At 37.9% G+C, this 16,876-nt stretch overlaps 1 protein-coding gene across 1 annotated transcript in view; it reads left to right on the forward strand.

The window, feature by feature from the left end:
- The window catches only part of LOC149209495 (uncharacterized), a 99,008-nt gene that overhangs the window by 65,509 nt on the left and 16,623 nt on the right, over positions 1-16,876 (forward strand). Inside the window, exons 4-8 of the mRNA XM_089398646.1 lie at positions 13,158-13,194; positions 13,456-13,525; positions 13,800-13,904; positions 14,348-14,498; positions 14,667-14,749. Coding sequence (XP_089254772.1) covers positions 13,158-13,194; positions 13,456-13,525; positions 13,800-13,904; positions 14,348-14,498; positions 14,667-14,749 — 446 coding nt within the window. The remainder of the gene's footprint in view (positions 1-13,157; positions 13,195-13,455; positions 13,526-13,799; positions 13,905-14,347; positions 14,499-14,666; positions 14,750-16,876) is intronic.

The following is a 16,876-nucleotide window of genomic DNA, read 5'->3' on the forward strand; positions in this document are numbered from 1 at the left end:
TGGGATTATGTGAAACACGATTAAGAAGTAGTTAGAGATTAGTCTAAAAAGTACTCAAAGCAAGCTGTAATTTATTAATATTCTGATCTTTTAAAGATGAACAACTTATGATAAAGAGACTATCAATATGTTAGCATACAACTTGAGAAACTAAACTAGAAATCAAGCTAGAAAAATAAAATAAAGGCAGCAACTTATGAATATGACAACTGAAAATACCATTAGAGATAAAGCAAATACAACAAAGACACACAATCCCGGGAGAAAATAACTTGCATAAATTAAAATTACATGAATGAAAATCTAATCTACCTTACATTCTACAAAGCAATATTTACAAAATGAAATCTAATCTACTTACATCCTAATATGCTCCATGACATCTACTTCACATCTCCTTCCATGTTGAGAACATCAAAGCTTTATTCAATTTCTTCAAAAGTGCAAAGTACAACAAAGCTCTCCAAAGCTTTCAAAAGCCATGGGACTAACAAACTAAAAGGACTAAGAAAAGACTAAAGGAAAGACTAGCAAATGAAGGAGAGAGATCTCCTATTTATACAAAAAGATGAGAGCCATCTCATTAATGATAGTCCATGAATCTCTCCCTCTACCTCTAGAGTCCTAATCAAAATAGGAACTGATAAGACACATGTCTTTTTAGAGTTACAATACAATTAGGAGATGTGACACATATCCTCATGATCCCATGATTCTTTCCAACCAAATTCGAATTTGGCCTTAGAGTGCCACATCAGGGTCTTCTAGAAGCCTCCTTTCAACCTACACATGTCAACAATCTCAACCCATTTGTTAGGTATAAGCATATGCACATTATTTTCTAATGTTTAACCACAAATTCACTTAAAAGGCTTAGAAATAATAAATATTGGAAAAACATAAAGGTGGCCCAATAATAATGAAAGTGGGATGAATGTGGTGACATAGTAGTGAAATGGAGGTGAAATGGAGGTGATATAATGGACATAATAGTGAAAGTATAATGCAAATGAATGACATTTTCAAGACTCAACATACCCCCCAACTGAAGCTATTGCATGTCCTCATGCAATATATATTACATTAACTCTTTTGATCCTTGAGCTTTGGCTTAACTTTGCATGATATCATTTGATAACTTCATATTTCTGCAAAGTGTTTCACTTGAATTGCAACATGGTTGGTTCTTGTGTTACAACCATTTTTTTTTTTATTGTTGCCTTCTATTTTGATCTTTGAACTTTGCATAATGATATTTTGATTATTGTTGCAAAGTATATCTTTATTGGATTGCATGATGGTTGGTTCTTGTGTGACAACCATGATTTTGTTTGTATCCAATTTATCCTTTAAGCACTTTTTCAAAAGCCATTGTATGCTCATAATAGCAATGTAATATTTAATATATGTTTGGAAGTATGTGATCCTGAATATGATATGGACATGGCAAGATATGAATATGAATGTATTTCCCCCCAACTGATGGTATTGACAATTTTATGAAATGAGGAAGAGAAATGTTTTTCCAACAATTATCATTCTAGCTTTTTATGGAATTCTATGGTTAAAAGTTTAGAAAATTCCGTACCTTCACTTACCCTTTGGAATGGATGAGTTGTATGTGTGGTGGCTGAAAACTTCTGATCATATTCTTCTTTAGTGGCTGAACAAGAGGGGTCATGGATAGAGAGATAAGATGGCTTTTTATTGCTTCTACTAAAACTTGCTGAATCTGCTCCAAAATGCTGAAAATAATAGTCTTCATGTCTTCAAAACTCATTGGCATAATTCCTACTATGTGAAAAGATGTTCTGATGTCGAACATAGTAGGAAATTGTTGGCTTAGTGGCCATTAATGAATGCCACTAGTCAACACGAGAACTCTCACCATTGATGACAATGAGAGTCAAGATGCCCAAACACATCTTGCTAGGTACGAATGAATTTGCTGATGTCGAGTCACCTAGAAGATCTAACGAACAAGGGACATTAATGTATTCCCCATTGTTTGTCAGCATGAGGACTTGCCATTAAGGCATGCAAGCCTCAAGGTGTTTTTACAAAGAACTTAGACTCAAAGGACTATGGACTCAATAATTTGCATTGAAGCAGGGCTTATTTGCAGAATGAAAATGACAAGGAATGGAAAATGGAAATGGAAAATGGCAATGGAGAACAGAAATGGCAATGGCAATAAGCATGTGAATGAGCCTCTTGCTTTTATTTGTGGGTTATGAATGGACAAAAAGAGATGGAAAGTGTATGTGAATGAAAATGGAAAATATGGAGTGGAATGAGGTGAATGGTTTATTATGAAGTATGGATGTGATGGAGACAATAGTATTTGAAAGTTTTTCAAGTGTTTGGATCTGATTTTGCATCAGCATATTTCCTCTTTGTTGCTGATCATCCTCTTATGAAACAAATTGGTCTCTTAGAGAGACACCATCTCTTGTAGTCATTTGTCCTTCCTCCTGGAACCTGCAAAAAAAAACTAATACTTCTTCTGCAATGGAATGTAAGATTATCAAAGGAGAGAGGTGATCAATCTCTCTAGTTATGATATTTACACACAAAACTAAGAATTTGTATTAATGAAACAAGTTCTCAAAGGAAAAATCAAAAGAATTTATACTTGCTTTGGAATTAGTGCCTCAAGTTGATGTTGCTTCTTTTCAGCAATTTATTTCATTATTTGCCATTTCAAACTCTAATGATATATTTCTCATTGTATAGATCTTGTTGAGATCTTTCCAATGGTACTTAAATCATCAAAATCTGATTTTGTATGAAAAAGATAAGCTGATTTGAACAATGAGGTTTTTCTGGCTGTGGAATCAGAGAATAGCTGCGGAATTGGACTTTAGCTGCGGAATGTGCACAGTTCTGTAGCTAAAAATCTTGGATACAAAGTTAGCCATTCATCTTTCATTATCAGTCCAAAATTAATCAATACCTTAAGAAAAGTGAGAAAATAACTTGTTCATTTCATTGATTCAAAATTATTTTTTCTTTTTTTTTTGACATGCAGCGACTTAGTGTGGCGACTTTGTGATAACACACAATTTGACTTCCCTTTGACCAGGGTCTTTTTCATCAAATTTGACCGAATGAATAGGACATCATCCATGTACTGACACTTCCCTAGCTACCCATGTGACTTGTTTTGCCTGATGACACCTGCAACCTAGAGTTTAACAAAACAGCTGCGGAATTGTCAGCTAGCTGCGGAAACGCTGTATTGGCTGCGGAAAGTGCAGAGAGTGCTGTGAAATGGAGTGGCTGAAACAGAGTGTAGTAATTACAACAAAAACCTCAGATCATATCAGGGGATCATATGACAAAAAGTCCATAACAAAATTATTTTGATCCTTTGGAGTCCAAATCTTAATGTTTTGTTGTTGTTTTTTTTTTGTGACATGAATTTCCTGTATGGGAAGATGACTGCATCATTCTCTACTCTCTCAAGGGCAGCAACAGCAGAGTATATCTCTCAAGGGCAGCAACAACAGATTTTGTAACAACAAAAACAACAACACATGGTGAAGAGGCAGGCATTATGGATATGGGATTTTTCGTCAATAATATTGATGCAAGATTAATTTAGTAGGATAGCCATAACAGGTTGCCCATATGTAGCAGAGCCATAACCAAAAAAATTCATGTAAAGTGGCTATAAGATGGTTACAAATGACGGCATGTACAAGTTCAACCTGTTCTCGAACTTCATTTGACAATTCAAGTTCTACATAAGCCAATTCACTTAAAGCCTGCTCCAACTGAGTAGTTACATTGTGAAATTTGCCTGCGGCTTGCTATGAACAGCTTGCTGCTCTCGTGGCCAAACTTGAGGGTCTCCACAACATGTTTAAGAGCCAAGCGCAAAGATGACAAGGGTATTATCCTTAAGCAGGGAATCCGTCAAACATGATTTTCTCCCAACATCTAACCGACAACGATTTCATGGAATTTAATGGCAGAGAGTCGTGTTCAATTGGAACACGTCTCCAAACAGGTTGAGTTTAATGAGAGGGAAGGTGTGTAATCGGATTTCAGATGCCAGCAATATACAATGATTCCTAATTAGAATTCCCTTCCTCAGGCACGCAGAACACATTCAATCTATCAGTTAATCAATTCAAATCCAATTTTTTTTTTCACGCGGCGGCAAAAAAAGAGGCTCCAAAGAACCGAAGATTTCTCCCAGACCACCACGAATTTCCCCAAACGGTTTCTGGGTTATCTAATTAACCCACCTGGCAAAAAAACCCATGTTTTAGTTTTTTGAAATTCGTCTCCATTTGGGCAAATCGAACGTTTGAAGTTTGACGTTTTTTCCTGTGTTTACGTTTTTCTGAGTTAACAGTTCTGCATTCGGCCTTTTATGAATTTGCATTCGTTTTTCTTGTGGTTTTATTTGTTGTTTTGCAGGTATGTTACACAAGTTCAATTCAATGCAGTCAACCATTTAGAACCTTCCGGCTCTGCTCTTAATAACTTGCCCATTTCGGTTATCAGCTCACTCTGCAGCTCTGACAGTGGTGTTTGCACGCTGGAGGAGAAAACTATGCGGAAAAGCAGTGCTCAACAGTGGGTATTACTGCTATAACAGAGTGGCTGTGATGAAATTGCAGGACTGGTGATCGGGGTTTTAAGTGGATAGGTGAGGAAAATGGAACAGAGAGGTTTACGATGAAACAAAGTGGTGAATGAAATCGAGAGTGAAAAAAACGGTGGAGTGAGGGAGTAATCATCAATACGAAATTGTTTCCTTCAAGTCTGTCTTTAAAAGAACCAAAGACACATATCATTTCTTTGCTTTATTATGCACAATATTCTAGTAGAGGTTTTACCCAAGGAATACCACTTTTATTTTGAAAAGAGTGGTTCACTGTTAAACGCTTACTTCTCTAGATTTCTCCTTCTGAACATCAGGAAGAAAACCTTGATGACATTGAGGGATGGTATGCAGGGGCAAATGGATACACAGAGGGACTTATATGAGCCTATACTGAGGTAAGCACAAGCTGGTCAGGGTCCTAGTACATTTTTCTTTTTGAAAACAGAGTTTGTTTCAGGCCAAAGCTTGAACAAGGAAGCAGATTTTTATTGAAGCCACAGTGAAAACTAGAAATGGAGATAGCCATAGATTGCTTTTCTCTTTTTTTTTTTTTCTCTGAAATTGTAAAATTTTATAAAAAGGATTAATGATTTTCAATTTCAGGCAGCAAATACTTCAAGAAAAACATGTTAAAAACAAGACTTTGACTGAGGTCCTAGGCTAGTTTTTCGTCGATCTGAGCTGGGTGACTAGGATAGGATCCATGTCGGAACAATTCTGGAGATGCCCATGTGGTCGGTTTTTTCATTGGATGCCTGTAACCTGCTAAACCTTGAAACAGCTGCGGAATTGTCAGCGAGCTGCAGAATTGTCAGCTAGCTGCGGAATCAGGGCAGTTTCCGCAGCTAAGTTGCAAAACCTTATTTGAACAAGATACAGTGTTTTGAAGACCACTACAAAGCATAACCAGACAATTTTGGACAATTTGAACCTATCAAAGCAGTTGAGTTTCATTTTTTCATTTTTTTTTTTTTATTGAATCAATTGAAATGTTTGAAGTTTATTTTGTCTCCTATTTTTTCTTTTAACAATTCTTTTTCTGATCCTCCAGATCACCAGAGTGCAGGAGGAGAGCATACTCAAGAATTATTATTTTGTCTTTTTTTACTTAACAATCCTTTTTCTGATCCTCCAGATCACACAAAGTGCAAGAGGAGAGCATACTCAAGGATTATTAATTTTTTTTTTTCAGATGTAAGAAATAAGGTCTCCTAATTACACTTCCCTGGCAACGGCGCCAAAATGTCTAGTCAATTTAATGTCTTAAATTGCTCTACATAAATTATCAATCCGGGTATCGTAAACTGATGAAGTGTGGTGCACTATATGTGCTTAGTTAACTTTTCTCTTACTTCGTTGTTTTATAGTTTATGTTGTTTTTGGGGTTTTGTTCTTACATGCAATAATCAAATAATGAGAGAATGACTATGAGACCCAGTATCCTTGTTGCTGCAGCAAAAGGACAAGATGATTTTATCACATCATTAGTTCATTAGAAGGCTATGTGCATCATGAATCTACAATCAACTTGAAGGCATGCAGTAATTCAAACTGTACATTAAACTTGCAAAGAAAGAGCTTGAAAGAAATAACTTGAAATGAAACTGAAAGCAAAGCATAAAAACCACTTTCTAATGGCACTAGTCACTACTCATGCTGCTGCAAAAAAAATAAGAAAAACTACTTTAAAGACCAGTTATAATGCTCAACTCTTCTTAACTCTCTGCTTCCAACATATGGGATTATGTGAAACACGATTAAGAAGTAGTTAGAAATAAGTCTAAAAAGTAATCAAAATAAGAAAAATCCACTTTAAAGACCAGTTATAATGTTCAACTCTTCCTAACTCTCTGCTTCCAACATATGGGATTATGTGAAACACGATTAAGAAGTAGTTAGAGATTAGTCTAAAAAGTACTCAAAGCAAGCTGTAATTTATTAATATTCTGATCTCTTAAAGATGAACAACTTATGATAAAGAGACCATCAATATGTTAGCATACAACTTGAGAAACTAAACTAGAAATCAAGCTAGAAAAATAAAATAAAGGCAGCAACTTATGAATATGACAACTGAAAATACCATTAGAGATAAAGCAAATACAACAAAGACACACAATCCCGGGAGAAAATAACTTGCATAAATTAAAATTGCATGAATGAAAATCTAATCTACCTTACATTCTACAAAGCAATATTTACAAAATGAAATCTAATCTACTTACATCCTAATATGCTCCATGACATCTACTTCACATCTCCTTCCATGTTGAGAACATCAAAGCTTTATTCAATTTCTTCAAAAGTGCAAAGTACAACAAAGCTCTCCAAAGCTTTCAAAAACCATGGGACTAACAAACTAAAAGGACTAAGAAAAGACTAAAGGAAAGACTAGCAAATGAAGGAGAGAGATCTCCTATTTATACAAAAAGATGAGAGCCATCTCATTAATGATAGTCCATGAATCTCTCCCTCTACCTCTAGAGTCCTAATCAAAATAGGAACTGATAAGACACATGTCTTTTTAGAGTTACAATACAATTAGGAGATGTGACACATATCCTCATGATCCCATGATTCTTTCCAACCAAATTCGAATTTGGCCTTAGAGTGCCACATCAGGGTCTTTTAGAAGCCTCCTTTCAACCTACACATGTCAACAATCTCAACCCATTTGTTAGGTATAAGCATATGCACATTATTTTCTAATGTTTAACCACAAATTCACTTAAAAGGCTTAGAAATAATAAATATTGGAAAAACATAAAGGTGGCCCAATAATAATGAAAGTGGGATGAATGTGGTGACATAGTAGTGAAATGGAGGTGATATAATGGACATAATAGTGAAAGTATAATGCAAATGAATGACATTTTCAAGACTTAACACTGAGTTGGTGATTGCTTTGAATGGTCTTCCCAAGACTTGGGAGAATTTTGTGGATGGCATTGTTGCATGAGAAAACCTTCCTGACTGGGAGAGTTGTGGGATGATTGCGATTAGAATGAGATCAAAAAAAACCATCTTGGGGCAGCCAAACAGGTGGAGGAGGATGACAATGTGGCATTGTTAGCAAGAGGCAAGAAGGGCAGAGCAAAGAAGCAAGCTTCCAATAGTGGAGGCAAAGGCAAAGGTAAAGGCGAGCAACAAAACAAGGAGAGGGACTATTCCAAAGTCAAATGTTGGAATTGTCAAAAGTTGGGACACTATGCTGTTGTGTCTGGAGAAGAAGAACAAGAAAGGGAAGGACAAACCCATGGCAACTTCTGCAGAGATAGAGAGCTTCTTAGGGAGCTTTGATCGGGAGTTTGGGTTCATAGCTTGTGAAGCCACGAGTGCAGGATCACCTGCCATACAGGTTCAGAGGGAGTGTGCATTCCCAGCTACTAGCAGAGCATCTTCTAGCATTTGATATTTTGACAGTGGTGCTTCCCACCACAAGACACGAGTCAGAGAATACTTCTCAGAGCTTTTAGAGGATGATATTGATATGGAGGTAGTACTTGGTGATGACAACATGGTTAGAGTAGTCGGTGTGGGGACATTGACATTTGATAGGGGACCCAAACCTCCCTTGAAAGTGTCAGATGTTCTATACATGCCTGGAATGAAGAACCTGATATCCGTCTCAGCACTTGAGGACAAAGGGTATGATGTGTTGTTCAGGAGAGGGCAGGTGCTTATATATCCTAGGGGAACTCCAGCTTCTTCATCTAGAGTAATTGGTGTGCGCCATGCCGGTGTACAAGTTCTCATTCCAGCCCCTGATGGCATTGAGTAGCAGCACCCGAGATAGGACCGACAACAGATCTAGCAGTTCAGAGTTGTGTGAGATTTGGCATCGCAGGATGGGGCACATGTATCATGGGGCCTTGAGTACATTGTGAGAGATCACCACTGGTGTGCCATATTTCAGTTCAAATCACCTTGATGTATGCAGAGGATGTGCTATGGGGAAGTTTGCCAGATCCCCTTTTCCCAGCAGTGACAACAGAGCGACCGGGATCCTTGACTTGATTCATACCGATGTGAGTGGTTGGATGTCTCATGTATCCTTGAGTGGCTATGAGTACTATGTTTTATTCATTGATGATCACTCCAGGAAGACCTGGATTTATTTCTTGAAGACCAAGAGTGAGGTCTTCAAGAGTTCAAAGCTCTTTTGGAGACCCAGACAGGTAGAATGATCAAGGTCGCCAGGTCAGACAATGGAGGGGAGTATACCCTTGGTGAGTTTGTTGATTTTTGTGTTGAGGCAGGCATTAGGAGGGAGTTCACAGTTCCTTACAACCCCCAGCAAAATGGGGTTGTGGAGAGGAAGAACAGATCCAGATCCATTGTAGGGGCTGCCAAAGCCATGCTTCATGATCAGGGGTTACCTTTATTTTTGTGGGCAGAGGCCTGCGACACTGCTGTGTACTTGCAAAATAGGAGTTCACATTGTGCTTTGGGGAATGTGACTTTGGAGGAGGCTTTTTCTGGGAAGAAGCCTGATGTTGGGCACGTTCGTATCTTTGGGTGCCTTACATATTCCTATGTCCCCAAGGAGAACAGGACCAAGTTAGAGCCCACTGCAGATAAGGGCATCTTTGTGGGTTATAGCGAGACCTCGAAAGCTTATCGGATTTATATTCCTGCGCAAAGGAAAGTGGTTGTCAGGCAGGATGTGAAGTTCGAGGAGGAGAGAGCTTTCAGTAGGTCATGGGAGTTAGAGTATCTAAAGCCACCAAACCCTCAAGAGCAGCTGAGTCAGTCATAGGGATCCAGTGGTTAGGGATCAGGAGGTACATCGATTACAGTGTCAGGTCCATCAGTGAGCAATGGCTCTCAGAGTCAGGTGGGAGGTTCTTCGGGCAGCGTGCAGGGCAGTTCACAGGGTAGTCCACTAATGGAGAGTTCACACAATACTTCAGCATCCACAGGCACAGATTCAAGCATGAGGTCAGTTGGAAAGTCTTCAGGAGTTCAAGCTTCTGATGATGTTGAGGATTCTTTCACTCCGGTGGGAGAAGTATGCTCAGGGAAGAGGAAGCCCAAGTGGCTTAAAGATACCTTGCGCGAGGCCACATCAGTTGCTAGGCCAAAGAGACAAGTTAGAGAGAGTAAACCACCTGAGCGGTTCTGTAGTTACATGGCATTAGTAACACGCATTGTTGACTTCGAGCCTTTTAGTTATGAGGAGGCAGCCAACCAGCAGGTTTGGAGAGAGGCCATGATGGAGGAGTATTCTTCTATTATGAAGAACGATGTTTGGGAGGTAGTGCCGAGGCCTGAAGGTAAATCAGTTGTTACTTTTAGATGGCTCTACAAGATAAAGCATGCTGCAGATGGAAACATCGAGAAGTTCAAGGCTCGATTTGTGGCGAGAGGGTTCTCACTGGTAGAGGGAGTTGACTAAGAGGAGACCTTCGCTCCCGTAGCTTGGTATACATCTATTTGCTCCATTATATCGATTGCAACAAAGATGGGTTGGAAGATCCACCAGATGGATGTGATGACCGCATTTCTCAATGGCTTCATTCAGGAGGAGGTTTATATTGAGTAGCTGCAAGGCTTTGAGGTGCATGGGAAGGAGTCCCATGTATGCAGATTGAAAAAGGCACTTTATGGCCTGAAGCAAGCTCCTAGAGCTTAGTACTCGAGGATTGATACATACTTGCAACAGTTGGGTTTCACAAAGAGTGAGGCTGATCCGAACCTATACTTCATTGTGGTGGGTGAGGAGCCTCTCATTCTGGTGTTGTATGTTGATGACTTGATCATCACTGGTGCAGAGAGACTCATTGAGGGCTGCAAGAGAGATCTTGCTTCAGAGTTTGAGATGAAGGATATCGACTTGATGCATTATTTTCTGGGATTGGAGGTGTGGCAGGAGGAGGGGCATTTCTTCCTGGGACAAGGGAAGTACATTGTGGATATTCTTAGCAGATTTCACATGGAGGACTGCAAACCCATGTCTACACCTATGATCACTAACTGGAAGAAGCTTCACGCTTCTGATTCCGAGTTGGTGGATCCTACTCTATATAGACAGCTGATTGGTAAATTGATGTATTTGGTCAACACTCGACCAGATATATGTTTTGCAGTTAACACTATGAGTCAGTTCATGTGTGAGCCCAAGAGAGTGCACTAGGTGGCTACAAAACACATTCTTCGTTACTTGTAGGGGACTGTGGATTTTGGTCTAGATTATAGATAGGGTGATGGAGTGAGACTGGCAGGGTACACGGATTCAAATTGGGCAGGTTGTGCTTCAGATAGGAAGAGTACTACCGGGTGTTGTTTTGGGTTGGATTCGACAGATGTGTCGTGGATCAGCTGGAAACAACAGTCAGTTGCATTGAGCTCAGCTGAGGCAGAGTATATGGCTGCTAGTTTGGCTAGTTGTGAGGCCATATGGCTTCACAAGATGTTGTTTGGTCTATTTGGTCAGGCATTGAGACCTCCGATAATTTACTGTGATAATCATAGTTGCATAAAAGTCATAGAGAATCCAATTTTTCATGACAGGTCAAAGCATATTGAGATCAAGTATCACTTCATTAGAGACTACGTCCAAAAGGGAGCAGTCAAGCTTGAGTGCATTTCCACAAATGAGCAGGTAGCAGACATTTTCACCAAAGCCTTACCACGGGGCAAGCATGTCTACTTCAGAGACAAGATGGGAGTGGTGAGGAGCACTTTCCTCGGTAAGAGGGAGTGTTAAAATTTGGGTACCAGAGGGCAAGTGGTTCCCTAAGGCTTTGATCTTTGTCCTAGGGAAAAGTGTCCAAATTTATTTGTACTTTTCTACTAAAGTGACTTTATAAGTGGTAAAGTTACATTCTAATTTAAAAGTGACTTTATAAGTGGTAAAGTTACATTCTAATTTAAATGTGACTTTATTGAAGTCAATGAAGAATTAGAACGTGAAAAAGTGACTATGGAAATAAAAGGCTAAGTGGGTGAGTTAAAAAATAGAAAGTGAGAATTAAATGCACATTTATTCTCATCCCTAGATCTAAGTCGGTGCTTGCTTGATGAAGTCGGCCTACAAGAGGACAATTCGACCCACAAAAGAGGCTATATACAAGTGCAGTTCGATCTATTTGCTCACCAACTCAACAAGTTCGATACTTAAGAAGAAAGTGTAGAAAAGTGCGATGTTCAAGGAGAAGAAAGAAGGATTGCAAGTCGAAGTTTCTAGGCTATCTCTCTCTCAATCTCTTTTATGTGAAGTTACTGGGCTATTTGCTGGGTCGAAGTTCTACTGCTGGGAAGGTCGAAGTTTTGGATTTGTTGGGTCGAAGTTCTACTGTTGAGAAGGTCAAAGTACTGGATTTCCTGGGTCAAAGATCTGCTGGTGGGAAGGTCAAAGTTTTGGATTTGCTGGTGCGAAGTTTTGCTGCTGGGAAGGTCGAAATTTTGGATTTACTGGGTCAAAGTGCTGCTGCAGGGTCGAAGATCTAGATTGAAGTTGCTGGAAGGAAGGGCTGACTTGGTGGTGGAGGAAGTCTGTGTCTAGGTTGAAGAGTCTTGGATTATCTCAATTACTGAAGGAAGAAGTTTCACTGGGTTTTCCCCTAGATATGGGTTTTTCCCTAGTTGAGTGCCTACATCTTGTGTCTCTTGTTATTGTGATCTTCATAGTATCATACAAATAATTTGGTAATTGCTTGATGAAAGATAATATAATAAAGAAGTAAAAGAAGCCAACATAATTCACAAGTAATTATCAAGAAAGAGAAATCAAACCCTAATTCTACTAGCACTGATTTTTCAACAGTTAGGGGAATTTCTAAAGAAGGCACTTGCCTCCTTCAAGGACTATGCAGCCTAGCCCTCTTAGCTTTGAGAATTCTCCTAGGGATATTATAAGATCTTGAATTTCTCCTATTAGAGTGGTTAATGATGACATAATTAATCCCTTGGCTTCTATTTTGAGCATGGATACGAAGATGTGACAATGGTGATCTCCTATCTTGATTTCCAGCTTTGGTTTTCATCCTCCCTTTATGAAAATTTATACATGTTCTTAGGTTTTGTAGTTTAGGTTTACCCCTCTAGCTATGTCTATAATGTTTACTATCTTTACATTATTTTATCATCCTCATGTTTAGCTACTTTCTCTAGTGTTCTTTCCACCTTAGTTCTTGATGATTCTACTGGATTTAATTTTGATTCCCATTAACTTACTTGGGTCATGCGTGAACATTAAAACAGTTTCTTTCTTTCTTTTCTCAAACAAGCATGATGTATTGGTAATCCAACGGTTGAAGCAATGTGGTCAAGACTCAATAAGTGTAACACTTAGGCTTACAGCCTGCTTTTGTAACAATAAGTTTGAACGTTCTTTTAGGAGATTTGTTTGCCTAAGCTGTTAGTGTGCCATTTTTATGATTCCTCTGTTTTGTATTATTTGCTTCAGGTAAAAAGGGTTTTTAATATTTCTTGATTTATTTTCCTGAAATATGCTTCGCCCTATATTTTTGAAGTTGAGTTCATTGATTTTGGTCATAATAGTTGAACACTTATGATTTTACTAATTTTGCAGTTGGTCCCAGCTCTTGGAAACACTTCCTCTTCCTAATGTAAGTGTTTATTTATATTTTGATATTTGGAATATATTTATACTTATCAATAGCAAGTAAGATGTATGATCAATCATGTTTGTGTTGATCTCTAAAGCTTACAGACTCTCATTGTTGTGTTGATGAATAATAAGAATTTGTGTAACCAGATAATGAAGACCTCACTTTTGCATTATGTCTCTAGTGTGTAGTATAGCAGGTGACAAGCTTAAATAATTGCTTTCGATATGATAGAATCAATGATATTTGTTGTTGCTGCAGATAAAATGGATATGCCCAACAGCTCCTACTCGCCCAATAGCTCTTTTTGGTGGTTTTCCCTCCACTGCTTGTATGTGCTCTTTACTTTACACTGGACTTGTTTTTGATGGATCTACCCTTCAATTTTGTGATTATTATTTTCTCTTACTCTGGATAGATTTATTCTTATTAAAGACATATAGTATACAAACTTATTCAAAAAATTCTAACATTTGAATTTCTGACACGGCAGCTTTTTGTGAAATCCTTGATTTTTTATCCTTGAGATAAGTTACACGGAGTCAGGTCACTATGCTGAATGTCTTAATTTCTATTAACCAAAATGTATATGCCATGTGTTCTAGGGTTTGATGTTGGTGACCTTTCTGAAGATGCTCCTGCTGACTTGGAAGGCTTAGATTCTTCAGCAGCACATGTAGCAAACCTATTATCAACTGAGCCCGCTGAAAGTATTAATTCAAAACTTTTGAGTGCTGATTCATATCTGTAGCAGTTAATGCAGTTCAGGAAGAAATAGAAAAACTTGAGAAAATAAAGTATTACGATCCTTGTTTTGCTTTTGATTTGGTGATGAAATTTCAAATAACTACTGTAAGCAACTTGAAGATACAAATCTGTGGTACTTGTTATATCTTAAGATAAGATAAATTTTATTAATGTCTGACAATGACCACAATTTGCTTAAATTAATTTATACTTAATTTTATTAAAGTCTGACAATGACCACAAATTGGCTTAAATTAATTTATACTGCTTTTCACATCTCTGTTATTCATGTGTTCAATTGTATATGTTGACGTCTTAAAAGTATTTATTGAATCCTTCACCATTGACTTCACACTACCGAGACTTTAGATGTAGTAATAGTTATAGTTTCATTCTTGTACTGCAGTCAAACTTGGTGTTGGAGGTTTCAGTATGGGTGCAGCAATTTCCTTGTATTCAGCAACTTGTTGTGTTTATGGGAAGTACTCTAATGGCGATCCATATCCAGTTAATATTAGTGCAGCTGTTGGCTTAAGTGGGTGGCTTCCTTCTGCCAAGTGAGTTTAAATTTGCCAATGCAAGCTTGTAGAGAGAACGAATTTATTCAACTTTTAGTTTGATTATCTAAAAGTATGGGAGCATTTATTTTCAAGTATCTTGTTGATTTTATATATATGTCCTGGATATAGCTTGTCCATTTCTTGAGCACAATCTTCATTTTACAGGGACTTACAGAACAAGTTACGAGAGTCTCAGGAGGCTGTAAAGCGTGCACAAACGATGCCTATTTTTATGTGTCATGGTAAAGGTGGGTGGTGTAAAAGAAATGCATTACATATTTTTGCAAAGTTTCACATGTATTATTCTCATTAGAATGTATTAATGTAAAGACCATTATGTTTGCATGTTTCAACTTTCACAGCTCTAGGAACATTGTTTTTAAAAACAATGAGTGCATTTTCATGTTATGTTCAATATCAGGTCTATTTACATTTTTTGGTTGAAAATGCATCATATTTTTCATTCAAATCAATATACTCCTACAAGTGCAACATATCCAAGCACAACAAAGCAATCTCACCAGATTTGCATTGATCAGATTTGGTTAGCATTTATATTTTCTTTTACATGTCTTGTTTTCTTAAAAAATTCCATGATAAATGTACAGTGATGTCCTTTGAAGCCCCCTCTAATAACCATGGGAATAGTTGCATTTCTTTGATTATCTTCGAGCTTTCAAGGCTAAAATGGGGCTCTTGCTGCTCACTTATAAGATCTATTTGGATGAGGATCTTACATGGCTCCAAGTTGAGGAGCTTAAGAAAGTCTGAGCACAAGTATTGGCAGCTAGATAGGACAACAAATGGCCAATTACCTGACACGTTAAGCCCAAAGTTAATAAATTATTTTTCCAGATAGGAAAACCTCTGAGTGCTTCCCCTCATTTCAGGGATGTTACTTAGGGTAAACTCTAGAATCTTCAAGCATAAGGCCGGTCAACAACTAGGCTTGAAACCATTACAGAAATATATTCATTAAGAGGTCAGCATGTCACTTGTGGGAATTGAACGTGGGTAGGGAGGATAACAACTTTTTTCCCATCCACCTGAGCTAAACCCAGCTGACAAACCAAACTTAATAAATGTTGTCATTAAAATATTAGGTATTTGGCAGTTACATAATGTTCTCCTCCTTTTCTATTATGTAATGAGACATTGTATCACCAAATAATGAAGCAATCTATTGTCTCTTATTCTTAGTGCATTCCTGTCTATGTTCTTGTGTGTGTAAATCCGATATTGGGGTGATTGTCTTTTTAGCCCAGTGCGAAAGCTTCAGGGTTAATTATGGGTAGACCGCTTTCTGCACGAACTTTAGCAAATAACTCATCAAGAGCAAGCAAGCCTTATTCTTCTTCATCATCATCCAATATGCTCGACAATGGTATAAGGGCCATTTCTGAGCAGTTTAATCTTCTTGTCTTTCACTTTAAATTGCTCATTCTGAATCTAAGACTTGAGAAATGTGGAATATGATTTTATTCAATGGAGTTGATTGATACAATGAGGAGGGCCCCCGCTTATATGTTTATTCATGAGGTGGTTATCAGAGAATCACACAAGTACATAGAATAAATGCAGGCCACAGAATTAGAAACATAGTTTTAAAGCTTGGACTTAGACTGACTCCGCCACCTATAAACTCGGTTCTCGATTTGGACTCGGATCCACTCAAACTCAATGACTCAGTTCCAAAAAATACATAAAATAATTAAATTTTAATAAAAAAGATTATTTTCAAGATTCCAAACCATCACAGGCAAAATATGCAAAGTTTTCTCATCTACATATTGAAATGGCATTGAGTGCAACACATGTCAGCAACATAATGCATAATCAATGAGGCTCTAAATGGCCTCCAGAGTCCGAAAACAGTGATACAAGCTACTGGCATACTATGAATCACTGATCAACATGATCATTCATCAAACCCATCACCAGATTCACCAATGGAATCATCAACAGGAGCTACAAAAACATCATCTGGCTCAGAGTCTCCCGGCTCCTCAAGGTCATTTGGAACCTCAGTGGTAGTAGTAGTAGCAGGCCTAGCATAAGCACAAATTAGGTTAAAAATGCCTACAATATTTCATATTTCATTTTTTTTTATTTGTTTTTAAATAAAAAATGCCCTAAACTTTCTCTGTCCGCATGTGTGGTTCGTGAACTAGCTTGGCTGGTTCATGACGGACTATTACAAACAAGGTTCATTATAACAGGTTAAACATTCCAGAAGACTTGGAATGTGTAGATCTCCATTGAAGATACAAGAATTATATATTAATATGTATGAATAAGAATGATGATACAAATGAGAGTGAGGGCCTGCTTATATACCCTAGGCAGGCGTCCCTTTATGAACGGTAATTACTATT

The sequence above is a fragment of the Pinus tabuliformis genome, chromosome 1_2, assembly GCF_031772625.1.
Source record: "Pinus tabuliformis cultivar Carrire ecotype Pingquan chromosome 1_2, CPIR1, whole genome shotgun sequence".
Lineage (NCBI taxonomy): Eukaryota > Viridiplantae > Streptophyta > Pinopsida > Pinales > Pinaceae > Pinus > Pinus tabuliformis.